The 27,826-nt window shown below is 37.9% G+C and overlaps 1 protein-coding gene and 1 pseudogene across 4 annotated transcripts in view; both read left to right on the top strand.

Annotated features, from left to right (window-relative positions):
- The first annotated feature begins 926 nt into the window (after nt 1-926).
- LOC121168939 lies at nt 927-1,070 on the top strand (annotated as a pseudogene).
- An 18,903-nt stretch (nt 1,071-19,973) lies between these two features.
- Nucleotides 19,974-27,826, top strand: part of COL11A1 (collagen type XI alpha 1 chain) — a 171,708-nt gene continuing 163,855 nt past the window's right edge. For all 4 annotated transcript variants that reach the window (XM_040998298.1, XM_040998296.1, XM_040998299.1 and 1 more), the window contains exon 1: nt 19,974-20,414. In XM_040998298.1, coding sequence (XP_040854232.1) covers nt 20,309-20,414 — 106 coding nt within the window. In that variant the 5' untranslated portion in view covers nt 19,974-20,308. The remainder of the gene's footprint in view (nt 20,415-27,826) is intronic.

Raw genomic sequence — 27,826 nt, 5'->3', positions numbered from 1 at the left:
GTGTTTCTCAATCTTTTCACTGCAAGATACTTCAATGAATCTGCCAAGGTAAACGCGTGAGAGAAAAGAATTTTGTTCATTAGCACAGTAGAATACAAGCATGATACTGGTAGCTCCAGTAATCAGTATGTTATATATGAAGAATCATATCTATCCCTCAGTATGTGTCTACACTGCTGATTATCTCCATGGCTTGTTTTTCATTTCTTCATCAAACATTGGCAAAAGAAATGGAAGATACTCATAATGTTGCTGTGTGTAGGTTAAGATTTTGTTCAAGAGTGTTTAGGAAGTACCAACTTCATATAAACCTGGCTGGGGGAGAAACTGGGGAGGAGATAAGGGAAATCCCAGGAGCCTATGGAACTCTATCATAAAACGACAATAATAATAAAAACAAATAAAAAGAAAAGTGATAATCCCAAACACACCATAGGGAGTTAATACATTGAAATAAGCCAATCTCAAAAGGACAAATATCATATCCTCTCTCTGATACAAGGCCACTTTCATGCAAAATACAAGATCAATAGCTGTATACACAACCATGCATGTACATACAGTCACCTGGAGGAACTGTATAATAGGGACTATCATATCCAGATGTGAAGGTACAATGCAGTATGCATCTCTACTTCCAAATCAAAGACAGACTCCAGTGAAACTGTTAAATATATCTTGACAATAGAGTGCTGAACTCTTTGCCATTCTCTACAATATCAGGATACACATAAATAGAAGAATGATGAATTTAAGACTGTTTGTGAAGGACTATACTATTGTAAGGATATAGGGGGAATCAGTGTAGGGAGAGGATTTGGGGAGGGATGGTGGGAGAGGGGAAATTCCAGAGACTAAGGAATTGTATTATTAAATAAAATTTAAGAAATTAAGGATAAGTAGCAGGTTTTTGAAAATATACTTCTATACTTACCTGGCAGGAGGAGACACCGTGCTCATGAAGGTGGTTTTCCCAGGACAGGATGAGATGACCCCTGAGATTTTCCCCCGTGTGGGAAACTCAACTGCATCATTTGTGGTAGTGGGGGACTGCATTCATGCTCTCCGAAAAGTGAAAAAAAAAAAAAGAAAGAAAGACAATACACTTCTAAATGGTAGAAATTATATTTTCTGAAAAATTAAAATTTCCTCAAATTAGAAATATTATTATCTCTTAATTTAAGATTTGATTAGTGTGATCTCCCAGAAAGCAGTTTTGAAATCTTACCTTGTTTTGATTACAGATTTGTGGAGATATGTAATGATTTTGCTTATTATATATGTCAGTTACTTTTCAGCAAATATATTCAAAATTATCATAATAATCCAAACTCCTCAAGTCCTACAGGAGTGACTCACTATTTAAATATTTAATAGGACTGCCTTTGTCAGTAGAAAGCAGACTTCTCTCCAGTACATAGGTGGACAGGACTGGAGATGGCTTTTTTATTTAGTCACTCTCTCAAAATACTGGCTGAAATTTCCTGTTTTCTGTCTAGATTTTCAGTCCTGTGGCTTTTTCCCTCTGCTCCTGCCTACTTTTCCACAACAGACACCAACTACATCATCACCCACTATGACCATTAATGTTTTATGAAATACTGAATTTTTCATGGCAAAACTGAGTGTTAGACACACTTGTCCCTTTAAAGTCCCTTAAGTATTTCCACCACAGTTAAATGTCATAATGTCTTACATTATTCCAGTCCCCATACACCACTATGTTGCCAAGGTCCCAACCATTCCTTCTCCTTGCAGGTATCACCTATAGTCCTAATGCCTTGCCCAGTATATAACCATAGAGAAAATGCCATGACCTTTTTTTTTTTAGATTTATTATTAAGTGCAAATTAATGGTCTAGATTTTGTCCAAGAACCTTGGCTTTTAAATAGATATTTATACTTTCTGTAAGAATGGAAATTTAATCCTGGTAACTGTAAACTTCAATCTTGTTGACTGAAATTTTATCAATAAGTATAACTAGTTGAATGGTGAACACAAAGTTATTTGTAAGTCTATAATAATCAGAAACTATTAATTTGATATTATTGCAAAATAAGAAGGTTAGATACTATAATAAATCCTAAATTAGGCATGTTGAAAGAGTACATAACTCATTAACTGAATTTACTGATAAAATCCCAGATGATTGCTAATCTAAAAAACCAAACACAAAGTCAGAGATTTTTTCTAAAAGGCAATTATAAATTATAAATTTTGAAATGAAATCAGGAAGAACCACATGAGATATTCATTGGAAAAAAAAGTACACCCAAAGAAACAAATGCAAAAGCAATTCTAGGCATTCTACTCATGTCTCTCTTTTCAGTGTAGTTTCAGAGATTTTTCCTAGCAGGTTCAGGTATCCACTGAATATGTGATGTGTTTCTATACATGATCAATTACCAATAAGACTATTCGTTAGAACCAGATGGTCTCTTTGGCAATAAATCAAGTGGTTCGAAGCCCAGTGCAGTAGTTTAGCAGCTAAGGTCCTCACCTTGCTTACAGTAGGATCCCTTATGGGTGCCAGTTCTACTCCCAGTGGCCAGGCTTCCCATCCAGCTCCCTGCTTGTGGCCTGGGAAAGCAGTCTGGGACAGCCCAAGGCTACTTGGGGAGTGAATCAGTAGACAGAAGATTTTCTCTGTCTCTCCTTCTCTTTGTATATTTGTTTTTCCAATAAAAATAAAATAAATCTTTAAGAAAATAATAAAGTGGTTCATTCCATCTTTTCCACATTCATGACCAAAACAGTGCAACAGTCAGCACATAGTTATATGTATTTGACAGAATTTCAGAGGAGATTGACTATTTTACCTGAGAAATCTAATATTCCATCAAGGCCTTTTCTGGGAAAATGAGACAATGACACAGTACTTAGCTGAATCTAATTCAGGGAACCAGAAACTTGTAGATCATCAGATTCCTCTGGAACTCAGAAAGAACACACGGAAATGATGCTAAGATGGATCCTGGGAGTATAACTCATGTTAAATGAAACAAATTTTTGAACCATCTGGTCTTCTATGAATCAATGTGTCAAAATACTTTAGTAAATAAGCATACCAAAAAACACATATACTACTGAAGATTATACTCACATCAGACAGAAAAGATCAGTCAGATGATATTTTGGATATTTCAATTACTAAAGCAATAATAAATACGTTTCTGCAAAGGAAGTAAGCATTGCAGGGAAACTCAATAATTACAGGCATCAGTCAGAGCTCAGAGTACTATTTCAAAGAGCAACAAAATTTGGACTCGAGTGGTATGTTTTCCAAAAATACAAAAGGAAATAGTGTGTAAAGGTTGGAGTTACGATGCAATTGGTTAAGCCACCATTAGAACCCAGTATCCCATATATGAACCCTGATTTTTCTGGTCCGGTGTGTTCCCCTAGTGGTTAACGTCCTCGCCTTGTACATGCCAGAATCCCATATGGGCAATGAATGGTTCCACTCCTATGGCCCCACTTCCCATCCAGCTCCCTGCTTGCAGCCTGGGAATGCAGTCAAGGATGTCCCAAGGCCTAGGGACCTTGCACCCAAATGGGAGACCCAGAGGAGGCCCATCTTCTACCACAAGCCAAGTGGATACATTTGAAACCTCAGCCACTGCTATAAGAATAAAGGTATATAAATTATAAGACTCTGAAGTTGTCCTTTGGTGTGTTTGACTCCAAAACTGTTCTTGAAGTTGTTTCTGGGATGCATTTGAAAACGTTGTCAAGACTCAATCCTGACCATTATGGAGGCTTTTGTACCCTTGATTGATAAAATTCGAAGACAGGCACATGTAAATGGTGGTTGGTGGATGTTGTTTTGTGGGCAAAGGTGTCCCCCCAGGAGTGAGATTAAGGGCATAACTAGTTTGCTAGTACAGAAAAGGCATTAAATACCCTCAGAGGGATATCTGATCAGGGGGACACCAGACAACATCAGCAACTGTTGGGTATGCCTTTTTAACCTTCTTAGAGCAGAAAACAATGCTAGATTGCATGCTGAAGTCCAGAAACAGGACCTTGCAGGTGCCTGGCCCAAGGCAAAAGAAGTATAACACAATGACAAGGCAATGGCTGATGTCATGCAGCAAGTACAGCTCAATGCTTTGTGGACAGGGAATAAAGCCAAGGTTAGGCCAATTGAAGAACTGAGCTTGAAAAACACTGAAGAGAAAAACAATGGGAGAAACATCACGTCACTGGAAACGGTAATGGTGAGCTCCAACTTGAGGTCTCGCCTATACCATTCTGGGAAAGGAGTGTAAAGATTGGCCTGTTAGAGAGTGAAGTCGAGAAACCACTGGTGCAGCAGGTGACAATGGAACGGTGTGGTTGGGAGTACAAAAAGGAGGAACAAAAGTGGCTAAGCCAGAAGGGTCCAATGAAGAGTCTTGGTCAATGACTCCAGGAGGTTCAAGTACAGCTGAAATATTCCACCAGGTGATAAAATATGCATGTTCTGCCCATAGTCTCTGACAGATCTAGTATGTAAATTTAATGTAGACATGGATAAGACTTTGCTCTTGGAACCGAAAATGAAACAACTGATATCTCTGTGTCAAGTCAGTGGCAACAGCTGAAGATTGCCTGTAATATGGGGAAAAAAGATCATTCTCATGTAATCTTGATTCTCTTACATATTAGGACAACCATATTCTGTTCCTGAGACATTTAAATATGTGACTGGTTGATCAATGTGTCTCAGATGTAGGCACAAGGACTCTGAAATTCTTGGAGCTGTCTGGTTGAGTAAGATCAAGAACATTTCTGAGACAATTAAGAGTCAAGCCTTTGCCTCTCCACTTACACAAGAGTTTGTAAGATTGTTGAAAATTTTGAAGCACATTCTGCATTTGGCACATATTCTGAAAATTTTATATTGTGTGGTAAAGAAGGGCATTGGGTGGAAATGCAGTGAGCAAAAGCATGTTACTGGGCATGCTGTGATTTCTCAATGGCTAAATCCTCTCCTTGCAAGCACCAGGATCCAATGTGGGCACTGTTTGATTTCCTGGATGCTCCCACTTCCCATTCAGCTGCCTGCTTATGGCTAGGGAAAGCAGTAAAGATCGTCCAAGGTCTTGTGATTCTGCACCTATATGGGAGAACCAGAAGAAGCTCCAGGCTCCTGTCTTCAGATGGGTTCAGCTCTGACCATTGTAGCATTTGGGGAGTGAACCAATAGCTCTCCTTCATTCCCTAAATTTGATCTGCCTTTCCAAGAAAAATAAGTTAATTTAAAAAAACAACCATCACAATGGTTAAATTAAATGTACAGGCTGCTCAGGCATGCCATCAATATTATCTCAGCATGTGTGTTCCTGCAGAAGGGTTTGTTCACAGCCTTACAGCCTTTTGTGTTATGGTCCTAACTGTGGAAATGATTAGAGATTTGATATTCCTTAATCAAAAAACAACTTGCTACAGTATACACCATGTTGATGGCTACTGAAAGCATAACAAGCCCTGACTTATTATTGAATACACCTTAAAACTTAATTCTGGCTGGAAAGAGGCTGGAGTACAGTACAGATACCATCAGAATGAGGAGACTACTGGCAAAAGTGGGAAGTCCTAAGCCTGGTGCGATAGCCTAGTAGCTGAAGTCTTCAGCTTGCATACGCTGGGATCCCTTCTTTCAGGTTTCTGCATGGGAAACCTGAAAGAAGCACCTGGCTCCTTGCTTCAGATTGGCTCAGCTCCAGCCATTGTGGACACTTGGGGAGTGAATCAACGGATGGAAGATCTTCCTCTCTGTCTCTCCTCCACTCTGTATATCTGCCTTTCCAATAAAAATAAATAAATCTTTAAAAAAAATAAAGTGGGAAGTTCTGAATACAAACTGACTTCAGGATGAATTCTTTGACTTATCTGACTGACGGTAGGCATTCTGAAGCCTCACATACAATGGAACCAGTACATCGTCCCCACCACGATAAAACTCCACTAACACCTGTGGATGCCTGTTGCACAGTATGGTCTAGCAGAGGAAATCCTTCCCAATGGGCAGTGGTATCCTTTTAGCTTTTCACCAAGACCATTTGGTGGGAATCAGGTAATCGTCAAAGTATAGCTGATTGCTATCAATGAGCTTTCCCTCAATGATGTTTTCATACATCAACTATTGGGGCATAACTAGCTTATTAGCGGCATAGCATACAGGAAATTTGACAGTTGTGTATCAGCCCTGTAAGGATCAAAACATGTGAAGAGACTCGTGGGGAAAGGAGTCCCAGCAGAACATAACTGTATACCATTTGATGGGTAACTTGATCCTCACCTTGTCATGTAAGTTCTTAGCTACCAGCCTCTGTTGACAGTAAAACATAGATGAGAAATTGACAAGATCTGGATGTGAGCCTCTTTGCTGTGGGTTTCTTGCTTGCCACCATGTGGAAAGTAGTTGTGCTTGAACTCTCAGTAGCACTGAAAGAATAAAGAGGTATGAATCCCAGCAAGGCTCTAAAGTTGTTGTTTGGCTTGTCCTCCCAAAGTTCTTTCTAGAGCTGAGCTGTAGTGCCACTTTATTAGCATTTGATTCTATTCATGACAGTGAATGCCAACTTTAAATACCCTTTCTTCAGTATATTTGAAATTATATGAAGACTTTGCTCCATAATCAATTTACAACTTACCAGATCTCCTGTGCAATTTCTGTGGCATAAGGAAGAAGCAACCTTTGTTTTTTTCATTCTTTAAAATCATGCTCTAAATTTCTAGGGTATATTTAAGATCACTTAAAAATATATACATGGTAAATTCATTAAATGATTTAGATGTAAGTAAAAATAACAAATTTTGTCTTATTTTCTTAAAAAAAAATTTGAAACTGATACAATTAGGTCTCCCAGTGCTGTTTTTCAATATTTTTTGACTGTTAAGGATCAATTATACCTCTGTATAAATTTGAGGAGCAACTTTCCCATTTCTGTGGAAGAGGGCCTTATAATTTTGATTAAAGTTGCACTAAGTCTATAGATCATATCAAATAATATTGCAATGTTGACAACATTTATTTTACTAGTGCATGTACGAATTGTCTTCCTATTTATTCATTCTTTAATCTCTTCACAAAATTTTCTATTTTCAGTATGCAATTGTATCATTTTAGTCAAATTTATTCATATACATTCAATTATTCTGGATACACTAAAATATTTTTGTTAATTTTCCTTGTTTCAGTTGTTAATTGATAGTACTTTTGTATGCTGATCTTTAACTGTACAATTTTGCTTAACTAATTTATTAGACTAGAATTTGTTTAGTGAAGTTGTAAAAAAATTCTAAAAACAGAAAAAAAACTGCAATAGGGTTGAATACACAGTTAAATATAATATCTATATTATTGTACTTTTAATTTGCAAAAAGTAACGTAAAATGCATTGAAATTTGAGGGAAATATAACTGTATCCTCTAGCAAGTAACATGTTCTGTGCATTTTTTTCTATCTCATATTCATCATATGCAGAGTTTACCAGTGATGAATCTAATCCTCTTAGTAGGAATGACTTGATAGGATGCAGCTATGAGGCCAAGTTAGCCTTTTCTTCCTCAAAAACTTTTAAGAATATACTCTGCTTGAGCCTTACTTCTTTGGAAAATTTTCATAACTTCAGTTCTTGATTTTCATTTAACAAACTTAGTCGAGTATAATGTTAAAACTCAAAACTCTGAACCAATTGAACAGCTCAACACTTACTCTGCTCAAGTCTGAGGATGAAGAACATTTTAGAGGGAGAAGGGCATCCAGTTTACTTCAATACTTCTCATTCTCCCTCTACCTCTACTCAGAGCTGTTGCACATCTCTCTGGTTTTAAAGATGGAAATCAGAATGAAAAGGCGATCTGAAATGTTTCTGAAATTATTTTCTATAAGTAAGGTTGATTTTTTTCACTGCTCTCTGGAGAAGTGATGAGGGGTTGGTAATAAAGCCTTAAAGTATATGGCATTGACTGTAGGATCTGTTAACTAAAAAATGAAAGATAGTACCAAAATTATTTATAGATGTATAATGATGAGAGGAAAGCTTGAGAAAATGCAGTCAATATTGTGTGGTGGTGGAGGATTACCTGCAGCAATTTAAAAGTTTAAAAAAATCAGTGAGAAAGACATAAGGGAAAAAATGACTTTTCCATCTCAATACTACCCTACACAGCTGATGGCATATCTATGGGTTTAATTCCCTACACCCCAAGAAGGCAGTTAGTTATCCAGCGAACAGCAACTAAGTGTCCCATTATATAATTTAATTCAATTCTGATACTTTTTCTTGTTAATGGGAATATGATCCAAGAGATTAAGAACTCAAGATCATGAGAGAGATGATGCTTCCTGACACAGTTCAGGTACCAATCATCCCAAAGATTTTAGAACATACTTGGCTACATAGTGAGAATGTTATTCAAGTAAATATTTCACAGTATCATAATTATCTATGAAATTTGCTTAACCACACTATTTGTTTCCAATATTTTATTGTCAGTAATAGATGTAAAGAAAAGACATAGATTAGTGGACTGGTTAATTTCAAACAGGATTCAGAGAAAATGATAAATGTCTAGGCTATACTAAAAAAAAAAAATTCAAGCCAACGGAAGACTTCTGAGTTAAGTGAAATCACTGATATGTCAATGGTGTGACCCTCTCAATAAGTCAAGACCCAATCAAGCATGAACATGTACCTGAAAAAGTATCTGAAAAACCTCATACATGTTCTAACATCTCAGCTCACCTAAAATATTTCCAAGGGGACTGTTCCAGAAAATGGAATTGCCCAAATTAGACAAAAGTCTTCCTCAATGTAATGAAGATGACTTTCAGTAAGCCAAATGAATACCAGTAAGATTAATAGGAAATTCACGAAGGTTTAACGAAATCTTTAGTAGCAATATTACACCAGCTGACCAAAGTCATAAATACAGATAATTTTCCTTAACAGTCATAAAGAGACCCAACTTTGTGTGGACTGGAAGCAATTTCAGTTTACTCAACTGTAAGCATAGATAATTATTGAAAAAGGTATATCTCAGTGTGGAGGAATGAACAGAACGGAGAGAGCTGTTTTAAGATCTGTAGAAAATAACAAACCAAACAACTTTCAGACAGTGTAAATGGCCTGTAAATAAAAAATACTTTTGGCTCCCTGGGAGAGTTAGCTGCCACATACTCAGCCGAATTTCGTATCTCTAATGGACTAGTGCTTTCTATTCCTTGCCAAACTCTCTCTGCTCCTTTGATTTATTGTAGATGTTTTTTGAGACAAATAATTTTTTTTAAGTTAAAAGGTTTCCAGATTAAGAAAAGATGCAACTCTGGGCTTTATCTACAGCTGGATCTTATTTTGATCATGAAATAGTGTACTTTGAGATAAGTAATGCAATTGAACTAGTTTTAGGCAATTATAAGTAATTGAACAGACTCTGAATGGTTGGCCAGAATGTGAACTGATGTAGTAAACATGCTATCATACTCGTACTTGTATGTTGCTCTTTTCTTCCCATTGATGCCAGAATTGTCTTGTTATTAGTGGTAATCTGTGGAATCCATTGGAGTTGACTTCTTTTTATTTCTGAGTTTAGTCTTGAAGAGGCTTTTGACTGTCTCTTGGAGCCCTAAATTATTGTTTAGGAACCTTGTTTAACCTGCTAGTGAAAAGGGTCCTGTCGATTTCCAGTCACCTCAGCTGTGGCACTGAACAGGAATGAATTCAGTCTTTATTTTCAATGCTAGACAAGTTCCTGAAATTGTTGGAATAGTATTGAATGACACCGGTTGACATCACAATGAGTCCCCAAGATTTTTTGTGGTTGTTATAACCCCTAAGGTTTTTGTTTGGTTTATCAGGATTGTTAGATAAAGGACACAGGATGTTGATGTTTATTGGGGCTTTCTTCCTCTTTCTTCCTTTCTTTCTTTCTTTCTTTCTTTCTTTCTTTCTTTCTTTCTTTCTTTCTTTCTTTCTTTCTTTCTTTCTTTCGTCCTTTCTTTCTTTCTTCCTTCCTTCCTTCCTTCCTTCCTTCCTTCCTTTCTCTTCCTTCCTTCCTTCCTTCCTTCCTTCCTTTTTGATGCACTAGGATCTTGAAAATTTTTCATTTATATATCTATTGATATTCTTATGCCTCTACTTAGGTTATGGAATAATATAACATACATTCAATTTTATTTGAGGTTATCTGTGTCATGAGGAAGGTCCAAGATTCCAAGGATACTATCTACTTAGCAATTAAATGTTTCTTTTAGAAGTGAAAGAATGAGGGTACCAATGTATCAAAATACTTTCTTAGACAACTGTCTGTTGTTTCAATATTTATTGTTTATTGTTTATAAAGACTGCTAAATGCTTTCTGCTTCCATGTGCTTTTCCTCATCTTTTTACCACCAAAGACCTATGATTTTTCCATTTAATGATGCAATTTATGTCTATGCTGCTGCTTCTCTTAAGCAAAAACTTTTCGTTTTAATTCCAGTCCTATTTCCTTGAGATTTTGAGGAACACATTTCTGGCAATATCAAATTTAGAAACATCTCTTTTTATAGATTTAGAATGCAAATGGCCTCAAAGCCATATGTAACTTATGAACCTATAATGTTGGACAGGCATTTCTAGTGAATATCTTTAGGATATTGAAAAATGCAGATGGACAAGAGATTAAACCAGATTTATATGTATATAAAAAGCAACAGGAATTATCTCTGTCCTATTGCTTTTTAAATACTACTTAGCTAATTAACTGGTTATTTTGGAAGGAAGAATGACAGATAAAAAGGGAGAGAGAAAGGAATTATCCATTCACTGGTTCATTTCCAAAATGTCTGTAAAAACCAAGGTTGGGTCCGGCGCAATGGCTCAATTGGCTATTCCTCCTCTTGCAAAGCACTGGAACCCATATAATACATGTCCCAGCTGATTCACTTCCCATTCATCTCCCTGTTTGTGGACTTAAAAAGAATTTGAGGATGGCTCCAAGTTCTTGAGACTCTGCACCCATGTGGGAGAACTGGAAGACGCTCCTGGCTCCTGGCTTCAGATCTGCTCAGCTCTGGCTATTGTGGACACTTGGAGTGAATCAACAGACAGAAGATCTTCCTCTCTGTATATCTGACTTTCCAATAAAAAAAATAAATAAAGTAAATCTTTTTTCCAAAAAAAATAGGCCTAGCTGTGTTTGTACTATTATTTGTAATGTCCAAATTTTCAATTCTAATGTGAATTCTGATGCTTTATTCCTTCAGTTTTTAGTCATTTGTCAAAATTTATCTTGTATGCTATTTCAGGCTTAGCAGAAATAACAGGATTAAAGAAATCATGTTATTGTCTTTACTCGGTTCACATGAAATTTAACAAAGTATGCATGATCATTAGTCTCATGAAACTGTTGAAAGAAGAGATTTAAAGCTGAAGAGATCCTTACCAGCAAAACCAATGTCTCTGAAGTTTCAAATTTTGATTTAGTTAAATGTTCAAAATAACTGTGCTATATGGAATATGTCACGTTTGGATTACTTAAAGTCAAAAGGTGATTTTCAAAGGTTTTGTTCTTGGTTTGTAGGAATCTTTTTATTATTATTATTATTATTTTTTATTGGAAAGGTGGATATACAGAGAGGAGAGACAGGGAGGAAGATCTTCCATCCAATGATTCATTCCCCAAGTGAGCGCAATGGCCGATGCTATGCCAATCCGAAGCCAGGAGCCTCTTCTGGGTCTCCCACGTGGGTGCAGGGTCCCAAAGCTTTGGGCTGTCCTTGACTGCTTTCCCAGGCCACAGGCAGGGAGCTGGAAGGGAAGCGGGGCTGCCGGGATAGAACCGGCGCCCATATGGGATCCAGGGGCGTGCAAGGCGAGGACCTTAACCACTTGCGCCACCGCGCCGGGCCCAGTTTGTAGGAATCTTATTGTGCTGCCAGTTGTATTCTGGGGTTTTAGTCCAAAGAACAGTGATAAACATCTAAAGATTCAAGCTTTAAAATACTGGGCAAATACCAAGATTGGCCCTATTCTGTTGAAAAGCAGAATTATAGTGGGCAATTATGTTAAGTATCATTGGCAAAATCATATATAACACAATGAAAATGGGAAATTATATCATTGATAATCAGTATAGAATCTCAATTTCTGCTCTCCAGAAATGTACTGTCCAGCAGTCTATAGTTATCTAAAGATCAATGTATAATCTATCTCAAAAATTTTATGTTTTTGCCTAACAATTTTTGCGCAGGGCTTGGACTTTCAAAATGACCCAGGTATTTCCAAAACATTAATATGATATTTCTACTAATTCCATTTAAGTTATTTTGCTTGGAAAGTATGAAGTGACTTTTTAGGGCTTTCTCCCATAGAAATATAGAAAGTGGTGATGCCATTGTGACACAGCAAGTTAAACCATAGTATCAAGTGCTGCAACCAATATCAGCATTAGTTTGAATTTTAGCTGCTTTATTTCCAATAAAGCTCCATAATAGGGTGCCTAGAAAAGCAGTGGAAGATAGTCAAAGAGCTTGGTGCCACCCACATTGGAAACACTGATGGAACTTCTCCTAGCTCCTGCCTTTGGCTTTCCCAAGCCCTGGCGTTTTCAGACATTTGGGGAGTAAACCAGTGAAGGAATCTCTTTTGTTCTGTCTTTTCTTCTATGTAACTGTCTCTTTTAAGCAAATAATTTTTACAAAGCATGTAAGGTTATAAAAGCTATACAATGATTTAAAAAGCAGGAGTGAATAGAATCTGCGTTGGAATTGGTGTAAAATTAACTCATACTTTTTTGGAACACTTCTGTATTCATTTGTGTATTTCTTTGTGAGGTATTACCAGGAGACTAGAATTGGTAGGGGAGTCAAGATCCAAACTCTTCCTTCTTAATATGTGATGCAAGGCATCTTAATGGCTAGGCCAAACACCTACCCCCAATACCTGTCTTGTAAAAGAGATTTTATTATTTTAATACAAATGTAACTATATATGCAACATTTACATTAGGTCCATAGGTAGCTCTAAGGTTCTAAATATGATCATGGCATTATGTTTGTTTTAAGATATATAATACAAGCCCAGAATGGTGGTCTAGTGGCTAAAGTCCTAACCCGGCCCATCCTGCTTCCCATCCAGCTCCCTGCTTGTGGCCTGGGAAAGCAGTCGAGGATGACCCAAAGCCTTGGGACCCTGAACCCGCATGGGAAATCCAGAAGAGGCTCCAGACTCTTGGCTTCAGATCAGCACAGCTCCCCCGTTGCGGTCATTTGGGGATTGAATCAACGAAGGGAAGATCTTTCTCTCTGCCTCTCCTCTTCTCTGTATATCTGATTTTGCAATATAAATAAATAAATCTTTTTTAAAATATTTATTCTATTTTGATTGGAAAGGTGGATATGCAGAGAGGAGAGACAGAGAGGAAGATCTTCCATCCAATGATTCACTCCCCAGGCGGCCGCAATGGCCAGAGCTGAGCCAATCCAAAGCCAGGAGCCTCTTCTGGGTCTCCCACGTGGGTGCAGGGTCCCAAAGCTTTAGGCCGTCCTGGACTGCTTTCCTGGGCCACAAGCAGGGAACTGGATGGGAAGCGGGGCTGCTGGGATTAGAACCGGCGTCCATATGGGATCCTGGGTGTGCAAAGCCAGGACCTTAACCACTTGCGCCATCTTGCCGGGCCCTAAATAAATAAATCTTTAAAAAAGATATATAATACTACAGAGTTCATTCACTCTAATAATTAAGCTACAAATATATGAAATGTGAAGAGACATTAGGAAGTCCGTGGAAAGCACAAATATGTTTATTTTGGTTCAAAATACTAAAATACATTCCTAATTTTTAAAATATTCATTTTCTATGAAGTTTTCTAAGACCCTTTATCTATTCTAAAAATGCATCACTTATGAGGATAGAATTCATAACTAAAAGAATCATTAAATAGAAATGTTTTCACATATGTATACTTCATTTTTTTCTGTAGATCTGTTTTGAACGCTAAGTCTTCCACACCGTTCTTTATTTACACTGCCACATCACTACCTGGTGAGTACATTATAAAGATTAAAAGATCTATTCTGTGTCTTAAATTAAAAAGTGACTCTCAACTTTAACAAAATATTTTTATATTAAATATTGTTTGTTTCACAGTTATTTATAATGAGCTTCAAGTCCTTTTTGTCCTTGAAGACTGAATAATGGACTTTAAAATAGTATCTATTGTTTGGCCAGTACTTGAATGTGCAATAATTTGACCATGCAAACACTGGCAAAGAACATATTAGTGAGTGGATTATTAAACATTGGGAATCTGTAAGGAAATTAAATTGCAGTCATTCTGTGCAGATGTTTTAAAAATCAGGTTTATTTTGGTATTTAACATATTCGTCAGGCTGAAATCATTCACTTAGCTATTCAGAAATCTGCTTTATGTACCTTTTTAGATTTTTTGAAGGACATGTTTTTGTTTTGTAATTAAATGAGTTGATCTGATTAGTGGTGGCACAAGCCTCTAATTAGCTGTGTGGAAATAATATTAACTTTAAGTTAACAATGATATGAAAGGCTGCTGATAGGGATCATATAGAAAAGAGGTTACTACTTATGGTAGCGGGTGCAGTGATACATTAGAATCTATTTCCCTGTCGTAATTTGTGTAATTAAGTAGTGGCAAAAGAAAATTATTGCATATTTTTATTTTTTAATTATAGCTAAATTTTTCAAAAATTTGCAATTCTTATGAATATAATTTTGAGTGATCTTTTCAAAGATTGGAACTATGTATGTTCAGCAACTTTATTTTATTGGAAACAACTAATGTGCATCAAGACAGTAGTACTCAATGCACTATAGTTGCAATACCACATGCAACATCACAGTGTTCTTATTTATTATTAATGTGGTAGGTCGTTTGGCTACGGCATGTGCTTTACTACACTGTTTAAAATTTGTTGCTCCATCTCTAACATTTAGTTCTGTAGATGCTATGCTGCAATGCTTCGTAAAATGTCTTATACTTTTGCTGACATATATATTTTGAGACTATCCCTTGATTTTAGTAATTACCAAACCTGGTAATACAAAAAAAGAAAAAATGTAGACGGCAAAAATGTCTTGACAAAAGTCTAAAAATTACCTACACTTTTACCCTGATTCATTATTTTCTGTTCTTCCCTTTTATTTTTGGGTAATTACAAAAAGGAACTCTGATCACTTACTATGAGTACAGCTAACTAAAGAATATTTTAAAGAACAGAAGATGAACGTACAATGTCACATTTGTTGCTCTTCGGGGGTTCATTTAGAACTGTTTTTATTTTAGGTCCTTTTTAAACAGAGTAGGTCTGTCATCTCTGAGCTGGCTCTTTCAAGCTTTCAACAAAATTTTCTTCTGAAGATTCTGTTGTATCATGGAAATTGGGCTAAATTTGGATTCCTCTGAAGTTCTGTAAGTTATTTCAGAGTACTTTGCCAAAAATACCCAGTCATCACTGTGGGGTTCTTCTGAGCTAAGCTAGATATTAGGAACAAACTTCTGTGTCCCTTTCCACCCCCACTTTCTGCAACACAATGGCCCATCTGTGAGTGAACTCCACTTTTAAATTAAGATAAATTTCCAGCTCTCATGTATGAGGAAAACTAAGATGAATGTCAATGTGTTTTCTAAAATAATTGACTTGAATTTCATTTCTTAAAATAACTGATCTGAACTTCAGAAAAGTGAAAGGATAAGTCATTAGGTATGAAGGGAAGGATAGATCCAAAAAGCAATTTCATCTGAAACATGTTATGTGTTTCTGGAATGTACAAGAGTCCCCTTCCCAACGATTTCTCATGCAATAACTTAAATTTGATGCAGCCAGTTTCGAGATATGTCTTGTCAAGATAGGAAAGCCTTTGGACTCCCATCTCCTATATTAAATCGTGCAACATTTGCTTATGACATATACACATTCTCCCTTATGCTTTCAATGTCAGCATTTACTACCACAGCTAAAATAACATAAATGCCATGTAAATGTAGTACTGTCCTTTGTTTAGAAAACAATGACAAAAACATAGCTGTATATGTTCAATACACGTGTGATTTTTTTGCCTGAATATTTTAAATTTGGAGTTGGCTGAATTCATGACCAATTGGCACAATTCTAGGTATCAAAAATAGGAAAAACAAACTATTAATGAGGGAAACGGGGAATGAATGCCAAGTGATTTAAAAGATAATGTATAATTTCTATGCTCATGCTAACTAGATTACTTTCATCTAATTCTAATATAAAGACTATTGCAAAACTCAACTTACCCCCGACAGTCAGTTGTATTGGTTACATCAGGCTTTGGACAAGGCACCTTCAATCTGCTTTTGGCTATAGGAATTTCAGTATTTCAAACACTATCTTTGAATCCAGCTCTCTTGAGTCCAAGGGATTTGTGAAGATGTTAGGGGATCTCTGAGCCTTTTCACAAGTCTTAAGAAAGCTGTCTCATACCATGGTGTAGTAGATTAAACCTCTACTTGTAGTGCCAAAGTCCCATATGGGAGCTAGTTGTTCCACTTCTGATCAAGTTCCCTGCTAATGCTCCTGGCAAAGGAGAAGAACATGACCCAAATCTTTCAGTCCCTATACCCACATGGGAGACCTGGAACAAGTTCCACCCTCCTGGCTTCAGATCATCCCAGATCTAGCCTTGCAGCCCTTTGGGGAATGAACCAGTGGATAGAAAACTCTCTCTGTGTCCTTCCTTCACTCTATATAAATTTGCCTTTGAAATAAAAATAATTTAAAAATATTCAAACAAAGCCGTATGGATGATGAAGATATTTTAGAACATTTAAGGCTCTCTAATTTGATTTCTCAACTAAAATAATTATTTCAGTTTTTTTTTGTTGTTGTTTGACTTCTCAATTGTACAAATGGTTAGTTTACGATTTTACTACAGAGGAAGTCATAATAACCATCAACATCTTACTCTCTGTCTCCTCTCCCTCCCTCACTTCCTGCATTTGACAGCATTGAAAATCAGAACTAATTTCACAGGGTTCAATACACGTCTCTAAATTTTGCCTGTGTGACAAAGTAGGAAATAAATCAATAATCATGATTCAAACTAATGATGAATATTGAGAAATTGTCCTATTCTATTACATGTTGAACCTTTAAACCATTAGCAAACACTGCCTAAAAGATAATCCAGGAAACTGTCACTGGATTTTTCTAGCATGAAGAAGGTAGGTGTCACCACTGCCCTCTGATTTTCTTTTGCTCCCTTTATTTTTTGGTAGCGTACATCCTTTCATTGAGTTCAGCTGCCGAGAATCTAAGGGCAGAACCCTAGCAGGCTCCAGATGCACTAACCAGCTGCAGGGCGTAGGGATTTACCATAAGTATTCCTTACTATCCATCTACTGTGTTCCATTCTAGGGGCATGCATTCAGACTTAGCTTATGCCTAGCTGGGCAGTGGCCAGAGGAATTCAGACCACAGAGTACAGAGAACATAAGGTAGTAATAACTCTATTCACCTCAGACATTTTGCCTGAAAGGACCCTTTCACAGCAGTGAGCATGTTTGAAATGTGACCAGAAGTAGGGCCTGTTAGATTGAGTGCATCCTTTCTCAGCCTTCTTAGAATAGCATCAGGCCATGGAACTTTGAAAAAATAAGGAGAAATGCAGTTTGCTACAACACTTTTACATGTTGTTGCAAGCATTGTAACACTCAAGTTACTGGCATGATTTGGGATGCTGGTAGACTTATATACATGTTTGCTGTTTAAATTATTTAATAAGGATTTATGTATATGTTTAAAAGAAGAGCTTCAGAAAGAGGAGGGCAGATAGAGAAATTTTCCATCCACAAATTCACTCCCTAAATGGCTCCAATGGCCAGGCCAGAGCCAGGTCAGAGCCATGAGCCACGAGTTTTTTCTATGTCTCCAGTGTGGATGGAAGATCCCAAGCACTTGACCTGGGGCCATTCTCTACTACTTTCCCAGGTGCACTAGCAGGGTGACAGAATGGAAATGGGGCAATCAAGGACTGCATCAATGGGACAGCAATGGTACCACATGCATGCGTTACCATGTATGTGGTCACTGTGATCTGTTTATGTATAAAGGAAGACTTAGAAACTACTTTTAAAATGCACAAACTAAGTAAGCAAAAATCAAGCTTCAAAAAGTTTAGAAGTTAGAAATACTTTCTACTTGTGAGAACATGAAGGTAACAAATATAGTAAATTGGTTGATATTTCCACAGCAAAGTTGTTCTGTGGTTACACACTCCAGAGTCAGATGTAGCTCGAGATTAAATTACTTTGCTAAATTATATTAACAGCTTGAGGCTGTGATCTGAAGTATGACTTCATTATATTTCTCTGTAGTGGTTCTTCATCTCAAAATAATATTAATAGTGAAGGCATTTTGAGGTGATTTTCTCATTTTTTTTATTACTTTCTTTCTGCTCTTATTTCCATGGGGCCATGTGGAGTCTGTGACTTGGAATAATCTGATAGGTTATGAGACATAGTCTGAAAGTTATTTAAAATAAAAGATCCTCAAAATAAGTGGAAAATGTAAGATTGATTATATATACCTGTTTGACTTAGTTGAGTACTTTTAAGCATCTGAAGGTCTTAAAGAACAGGCCCCAGGCAAGTCTTTCAGTATTGATCAATGGAACATTGCTTATTTAACACACTTCCTATTGAGCCGCTAATAGGAGTGTATGCTGGTATCCTCATTTGCATTGTTCCACAAAATCTGTGAAAGATATTTTAGGAAATTTTAAGGAACAGAAAGGAGTCAGTAGGATGGAATAATTTAAATGTTGGGGGGGAGGAAATAACCCAAGGAATAGATATTCCAGACTAATGGGATATCTTTGAGGTTTGGTAAAAGGGAGTTCAGAAACCTGGTCCTGGTTACTTCTGCACTCACCAAGCTTTCAGAGCCTGGGGCTGAGCTTCGGGCCCCAAGCCAGCACAGGGGCAGGGGCCAGGGCTGAGCTCCCAGGACTGCACAGAGGCAGGGCCAGGGCCATGGAGAGAACTTCCTGAAGTTTGGGCCTTGCCCTTTGGAGTTGTGCTTTCCTTGCTTTTTCTCTTCCCTCCTCTGCCCCCACCTCATCCGGGGATCAGGGCAGAATCAGCTGGAAAATTTAACTTACTCACCCCCTTCTAATATCAGCTTCCATAAATTTCTTTCTCCTCCTCCCTCAGAGTACAGTTGTGTTCTTTAAGAGGCAAACCTCGGGAATGAATTTAGCGCTGAGTTAAAACATTTACTAGTCCCAGTTCTCCAAGCAGGGCTTGCTGCCCTTAGAACTTATGGGTGGGTGATCAATCTCCGGGGTTTCTCCTTCTTTTAAATCTCTGATTTAAAAAAAAAAAAATGTCTAAACACTTTCCAAGAGCAGACAGTACAAGGAGCCCGTTGGTTCCATGTCTGCCACACGAAGCAGATTTCTGCACAGGGATAAGGTTACAACTGCCAGCCCAGAACTCCAGCGGTGTGGAGGCTCAGACTGCGAGCTCCTCCCCTCCCCTGCCAGCGAACCCGAGGCTAACAGACAGGGTGCAAAGAGACAAGTAGCTGCTTTTTTATTGAATACAGAAGCTCGTTGAAAACTCCGTGTGCTCCGGGGCTCCCCTGCAATTCCTTTCATTCCCAAAGAGCTGGAGCCAAGCACGCGTTCCGCGTAACGCCCTCCCATTTCTTCTGGGGGTTTGCACAGAAGAGGAGGGAGGGGGATGAGTGGGACGTGGGAGGGGGTCGGGGTAGGCTGGGCCTGCACAGAGTCCTGATTCTCCTGCAGAGAGGAGAGGGAGAGAGAGAGAGAAAGAGAGGGGGCGGGCTCGGACGCCCCAGAGGCGTGTGATTGGGTGCGACCCGCAGCCTGCTTGTCAGTTTGGCCCGGGCTAGGGGCGGGCTGGGGGGTGGTGGAGCAGGGAGGGGGCAGTGGGCGGAGGAGGGGGCTGCCCTGAGCCTCTCGTCCGGCCCACTGACGGCATGAAGCCTTTAGGGGCACGCACTGCTCTCGCCTCTTTGGTTGAAGCCCCTCATCCGCCCTCAGTCTGAAGGCAGGGCCTGGGACGGGTCGGAGGGGCTCCAGGCTGGGGCAAAAGAGAGGGAGAGGAGGGGGCGACAGACAGGAAGGAACCAAACCATCACATTCAAAAGAAGAAAAAAAAAAAAATCCTCTGACTTTTTTTCCTCCACCGGCCTTCCCCGATGGCCCTGTAGCAAACAGCCCCGAGATACCTTGGAAGGACGAAGTTGGTCCGTATTTGGGATTTCGTGGTTCCAAATCACAGTTTTGAGTAGGGGGCTCGGAGATGGAGCCGTGGTCCTCTAGGTGGAAGACCAAGCGGTGGCTCTGGGATTTCACCGTGACCACCCTCGCGCTGACTTTTCTCTTCCAAGCCAGAGGGATCAGAGCAGGTAAGAATGCATGGATTTGGGAAGGTGGAAGGTTGCCGTCGGTCTTTTTCCTTCGGTGCCCCTCCCCCCTTTCCCCTTTCCTTCCCTCCCCCTTCCACATTGGGTGAGGGAGTGGAATGGGTAGGGGGGCGATTCCCTTCAGCAAAATCCAGATTGTAGCTGCCACATGATTAGAAGTAGAAACTGGGGAGAAGGAGAGGAGGCTGAGGGTGGGACAGTAATGGGAGAGGAGGTGAGTAGCTGAGAAAAAGATCTGTCAGGCACCGAGGCGGCTTGAAGTGCCCTGCATCACGTCCCAGACCCTTTTAAAAGAAGGGAAAATATTACCTTTGAGCACAAGGGGGTAGTTGTACAAAGCTTTTGTTTCAGAAATAGCATTGAGCCTGTCCTTTGAACAAATCTGCTTTCCTCAGATTCTAACTAATGGGAATATCTTTTGAGAGGGTGAGTTGAGGAGAAAATATAGAGAACGGGTATAAAGTGAACCTTGATAAAGTTCTTTGTCTGCCACCGAGTGAGAAACAGGCTGTTTTACTTTGAGGGGTATAAGAGTAACCGGGAGGCCGGGGGGCGGGGGAATCTAGAAGATTCAGAGTTCTCTCAGTGTGAGTTGGGGGCATTCTGAGGAGAATTTCGGTGAACCTTTTTTTTTTTTTCTTTTCTTTTTCTCTTCTTTCTTCTTTTTTTGAGGAGAATGTTCATAGTAGGGAGCACACTGCTCCCCTGAAGCTGGGTCCCCTCTTCCCGCAGCCGCCCCCCTCTCCCCACTTCTTCTTGCAGGTTGGACGTGCAGTTCTCTTGGAGAATGATGAAAGTCGCCCAGCAAATAGGGTTGGGGGGTGGAATAAGGACTGGGAGGGAAGGGGGGTGGCGCTGGGGTGCGGTGGGAGGAGAGAGGTAAGGAAAAGTTCCTACGTGGCACCACCAAATACTCAATGGCCAGACCTGCTTGGCAGACGGCAGCCGTCAGTACCCGCGGAGGGAGAGCGCCTTCACTCCTCCCCTCGCCGCCTCGGGCGCCCCGCCCTGGCCCGCAAAGGCATCTGGCAGCCGAGGTCCGCTAGGTGCTGCAGACTCGGCTGGAACTGCGGCGCCTCAGCACCGTCCCGCAAAAAGCCCACTTTGCCAGGAGTTCAGAGAGACTCCGGGGAGTGTGGGGGCGGGCGGGGAAGGCAGGATCAGGGAGGAAAAACAAACACGTCAATATGATCTGCGGAGGCTTTAGCCAAAATCCGAGCCCGGCTCTGGGGCGAGGAGGTGACGGTTGCCACTGGGCCTCCGTTGGTTCCACAGGCTCGGTGGCTTCCATGTTCAGGAGCCACAGGCAGCGCAGCGTCACTTCTGCCTGGGGCTTCTGGTGAATAATCAGGAGCCTCATTCGAAGTGTAATTGAATTTTGAAATAAGTCATGTAGAGGAGTATGTGGGTTGCTTTATTTCCACGTTTTCGAGGATGAAAAACCGAGTAGCTGTGCAAGAGACCCCATCAAAAAGTTTGCGTTGTACCTTTGGTACCTGGTCGCCAGTTGCGTTGGTCCCTTTTGTCAGCCGTACTGCCCTCTGCTGGTTTTATGGATTATGTGGAATTCGGGCATCTGCTTGTGGTATGTTAGACCTCAGATTGCTTCTCTCCACAGTGATGCTGGAAAAACATATTTAATCGGTTTTCAGCGTGACACATAGAAATCTACACAGAAGTATTGTAACGGTAGTTATTAAAAATATACAGAGTTTGAGAAAACCTTTAGTAAAGATAGAGACACATTTGGGTTCAAAAGATACCATTGTATAAATTCACCAAATAAATTGTTATTTCTTTTTCACATTGGCCTTCCTATAAATTTGTAAGAATATCATAAAAATAAAATTTCTGTACTTCTAAAAGATAATTTTCTCTTTTCAGTTTAGCTACATTCCTGAAATAATTTTAAACAAACTTTTCGATTCTACCTTGAATAAAGTATGCATAATAACTTTCCCTTTTTTAGTGAATTCATGTAACATGAAAAATACTAAAATATAAAGTCAGATGTTGTTGAATTTCTGCTTATCATTTCTGATGAGATGTTTGGAAAGAGACATAACAGTTAAGAGACTTGTAAGATTTTGGTGTTTTTTTTTTTATTAAAAGCTTAATCTTTATTGCTTAGTGAATGGCTACATAATTACATGAGCCTGCTACTGTAAGCGTTCTTGTTTCCCAATAAGCTTCAAAAGGGAAATAATAACATACAAATGCTTAAAATTAAAGCATAGGATCTGAAGCCTAAAATGTGCACATAAGGGAAAAATAAACCTGGTGTCCACTTCTAATGCTAGCCTTCAGAATGGAAGTAATGAGTAGGATTTCACAACAGTTTCTAAATATATTATATTCCAACATCATATTATGATTCAGTGATTTCGCTGAGGTACAGTGGTTTGGTGCAGTTGCTAAACTCAAAGATAATCTTTAAAAGATCCTATATTAAAATAAAATGAATGCATCTATGCTTAAATTTTAAAGAAAAAGAGGAGGCAGAAATTTTCTTACAGGCAAATGGTTTAAAGAAAATTAGTGATTTCGCATAACTAAATTATTTTACTTTGAAAATCTAACATAACTTGGAAGTCAAAACATACTGATTAAATCTTCCAATTATTGGTTTAGAAAAAAGGTGAAGTGTTATTTCCATCGACACATGTTTACATTAGCTTTACTTTTGTGTTTCACTTACTTGACTACAGTTAATCTGTTTTATCTCAAGAACTTGTAGATTTTTTTATCAGTTGTTTTATTAGTTATTATAGATAGCACCTGGGAACCTGGAATAGCTAATAACCACATTACGATAGTGTCAAGATAGATGACTAATTTTTTATGAGTTTTTCTATAATCAAATACTAACCCAAATCCAATCATTCAAGTCATTTTTAATAATTAAAATAATATGTGACCTCTGGCAATGAAGTCAATATGCCTTGCAAAAAGCTGATAAATTTTAGAAGTAAATTTTAAAGCTTGTCAGCAATTTGTAGTGAGTTTCACAGAACTGTCGTTTTGAGTGCCCGGGATCAGCAGGTGAAATGGTTCTGACTCTACAATCTAATCCAGGCTTGCAAAGATACCTTTTCTGTGCCTTTGCTCAATTAATGAAAAATCAGTTTAAAATTAGATGTTTCTGATAGCAAATGCAGTGTTTGCTAAGATGACTAATATGATGGTCAACATTTATTTTTTTTTTAATAAAAACGAACCAAATCTATGATAGAGAAATGTTGAAGAATAAAAGTAGCTCATGAGAAACACAACTTTGCATACTTTATAAAGGTGGCCTCAGTTTCTGGGCCATTTATATATTCAGTTAATGGATGACACTGACCGACTTTTCTACTAGTCTCGACATTATGTTTATTAACATCTTCAAGTGACATTTTTCTTTTTAAACAATAATTAATTCAGGGGCCACTTTGCAAAAATTATTCTTGAAGAGGTATCTGTAAGTTACAAAATGAGCAGTGTATTTCCATATATGATTCTGACAATACAATAACATTTTAGATTTTTCCATTACTCTTAATTTGTAATTGAAGCAGAAAAACTGTATTGTTCATATTCTGAAACTACAGCAAGGCAAACCTCTTTTTGGATTTGTGGGTTGAATTTCTGTCTGAGAAAAGTGTGTAAGTAGCTTTATTTTTCTAAAAGTTTGGCTCTTTTTTGAGATAAATTTCACTCTGGTTAATTTATTGAGATGCCACCTAATCAGTGACAGCAGGACTCAGATCAAACTTGGTTCAGAGTCTCAGTGTTATAAAATGTCAAAATTTTCAAAGGAAGGAAAGCTGTTTAATGAAATCTTAAAAATAATGCTATGAGGGGGAGATAGGGACCCCCGTGCTTCTAAGTGTGTATTGTGAAAAACATGAAATCTACTCATTTTATGTAAGCAGAATAGAATACAACTAGAAATTATAGAAATTTCTAATTAAACCTATCTGTTCATGAAGAAACCAAGGAACACAGATTGTTAGCTGCACACTCTTTTGTTATAAAAACCTAAACATTGATATATGCAAACCTTTCCTAAGTTCAAGGTTTGTACTAGTAACACTAAAGATATTGAAACAGAATTTTGACATTTGCTGCTGAGGCTAAAAGAATCTACAGGTGTTTGTGCTTGAACTTAAATAATAAGTTGAAGTGAAAAAGCATGATTTTATGAAAATGAGATAGTAAATAGAGTTATAAAATGCATTTTAAAATTACTCTATTTCCTAAATTTGAGAAAGGTAATATTTGATCATTTCATCTAGACAAATTATTAATTGATCCAATTCATAAGTATATCAACATCAGAGTAAGGAAGCATTATGATTTCTAAAACAATTTATGTTTACAGTTATTTAAAATGAAGTTTTATTTATAATAGTTTTTTTAAATTTTCTGTAAACTTGTTAATGGCAGATTAGATCCAGTTTTAAATTTTTGAAAAGTTAATAGCGTTAGACATTTATTTCAAATGATTAAAATAATGTCATTTTTAAACTTTTAGTATAGTTTTAGCTGGATAATATTTATGAAATATAACTTATTAATAAGAGATATTCATTATGACATACTGTGTTTATATGTTGTTTATTTTTTCTGAGTGAGTGTTCAGCATTGGGAAATAACAGGAGATAACTAGTGAAAATTCTAATTAAAGTTTTAGCGTGAATTTTGAAAACATTTGAAACTTAATAAATACATAGTTAAAGTATAGAAAGTGGTCACTCCCAGTGAAATACCATGAAATCTGCTGAACTGTCAAACGCTATGACAGATTTCATTACCACGTGTAAAACTGGGGAAATAAGGAGAGAAAAATTCAATTTTCAACGTTTCATGAATTTGAAGACTTCAAGAGCTAGGAGTTCTTTGAAATTAGCTTATCTATCTTTAATGAAAAACAGTACATATGATGTCCTAAAGCCAATGCCCTGCGAGTATTTACGTAAGTTTTATACTCTTCATTCATAATTCATATACATAAATAGATGGAATTTTATGAATAATGACCCATCCCATCATCTTACTTGCTTTTAAAGCTTCCGTATAAAGCCAGATTGTTTTTTAATCTTAGATACTCTTTGGTTTCCTCACCTTTGGAGAAGTAATTAAGACGAGTTTGGTGCAGTCATTAGGAATTCCAGGCAACTGTGGAGGGGGATGGGAAGGCATAGAGCTTCTCTGCATTGCTGCTTTTACTCCCCCACTTCCCGCATTTAATACTGGGGTGATGTGACCTGAGTAGGGAGTGCAGAGGAAACCAAACTTTTTCTTTTTTTTTTTTGGACCATTGAAGTTTTGTTTCCTAGCAAAGAAGAAAGAGAGGTATACATAGACTTATACAAAGTTTCAGTGTTCGCTAAATACATTCCCTGAAGAATCAACTTGAAATACAGTCTGGAGTAGCTTTCTAATGCCCTCCTACATTTTGAATCCTTTCCTTCTAACTTTTCTTGCAGTTTAATTCCAAATTTAGGTGTATGTGTGTGTTTTTTTTCCTCGTTAAGCTGCACTCCATATGAAAATGCATCTATTTGCTTTCCTTCCTCCTTTTAAACCCTAATATTTTATGATTTGTAGGGATATATATATATGTATATATATATACACACGTTTTCAGTTGTAACAGAATTCAGCATCCATAATTCTAGCTCTGGAGAAAATGAAAGACAATTTTAAACTGATTTACTGAGTAATATCTATTTATCAGTTGCAGTCTTTGGCCTACTACTGAGTTGGCTAGTGGTTCTTTAGACATTGGCTGATTACCAGACCTACTGTTATCTGGTAAAATAAACTCTTTGCTTGCTGTGCATGGAATTAGAGACAGTGCTATTAATTTAGGAGAAAGAACTCAGAGAAAAGAAAGGTTATCATATTTCAGAGTAAGAGACCAGCTTAAATACAACTTGACAATTGAGAACTAAAACAAACCTGTGTAAAAGCGTTTTAGCACAATCAACTTTTGCAGTACTCTCAAACCTTCTCTATTTTTTCTTCAAAAGCATGTCTTTCTTATTTTAACCAAATTTAATTGCTCTTGAATGGCTGTGTACTCTACAGGCAGCTGAAGGTCCCTATTCATAGGATCTGAGCTCATAGAATGTCAGGGGAAGCTTCCTTCCTCTGTCAGACTGGTAAACGGACATCTGAGCTTAAAGGAATCAATCTTAGAATGTGTGAGGTAGTCGGTTTTCCTTCCTCACCCAGATTTTCACATACAGCATTCTGAAAGGATGATTCCCAGGAATAACAGGAGCTATAATTCTTGAGGAGGTTAATAAGAATTCCAGTGCACTTTGATACTGGCTACAGAGAAAGAATTGCCATGGAAATTTGTTGTCTTTGCCACTCCTGTTTGGAACACAAACTACAATTGGCTGTTCCCTTCCTGCAGGACGCCGAGTCATCACAACCTACACTGAGCAGAGTGCATTGTGCATGATACGGCTGCTCTGTATGTTCAGGTTACTGTCAGCCATTTCGCACTGCCCCATCACCCTCTATTAGAGCCATGTTAAACCTCTTGACTGTGTTCTCCATCATCGCAGAACTCTCTTGATGAAGACATTCTCATTCATCTAACACCTACTCATATGCTTGATGCTTCAGAATGTAACTGAGATGTCACAGATCCATATAGCTTTCCCTATGTCTTCAGGCACATGTAATGGTGATAACTAACATTAAATGCATGCCAGCTGTGTTCTAGGTTCTGTTTATAAGCATGTTTCATGCAGAATTCCTTTATTCTGATGATTTTCCAGGAAATAAGCTGATATTAAAGACAGCTTTGTAGACTTATCTTATGATTATGGTGCATTGAGATCTAATATTCATTCACACATCATTCATCTGTATCATATTAATTGTATCAATTGTTTGAGTTGGTTGAGTGCTAGTAAAGAATAAACACAGTTTCTTGCAAAGGTAATGTTCTAATTAAGTTGCTCCTGAGCCTGTGTTGTAGTTCAGTATTAGGGTGGATACCATATCCCTCTTACTATTTATTGACAAGTATAAACACCAGTTGTGATGAAAAATTACTTTGATGTGGTTCATATATTTATTATATTATCAACTATAATTTTCAGGTAAGAAGTATATGCAGTTTCCAGTGCTCAGATTAATACATGGTAGTTATTTTGCAAGAAATTTATGTATATTTTGTATTTTAATCACATCCATTTTATATTTCAATTTCACTAAAGTCAGTAGGACAGTGTTCTTTATTTTTTAATTATTTATTTTTATTGGGAACACCGATTTACAGAAAGAAAAGCAGAGAGAGAAAGAGGAAAGTCTGCACTCTGATGATTCACTCTCCCAATGGCCACAGTAGCCACAGCTGAGCCTATCTGAAGCAAGGAGCCTGGAGGCTC

Source organism: Ochotona curzoniae, unplaced genomic scaffold, assembly GCF_017591425.1.
Source record: "Ochotona curzoniae isolate NIBS_2020 unplaced genomic scaffold, NIBS_Ocur_1.0 scaffold_1037, whole genome shotgun sequence".
Classification (NCBI taxonomy): domain Eukaryota; kingdom Metazoa; phylum Chordata; class Mammalia; order Lagomorpha; family Ochotonidae; genus Ochotona; species Ochotona curzoniae.
Note: the sequence above shows the minus strand (reverse complement) of the source record. Positions and strands in the feature narration are given on the sequence as shown.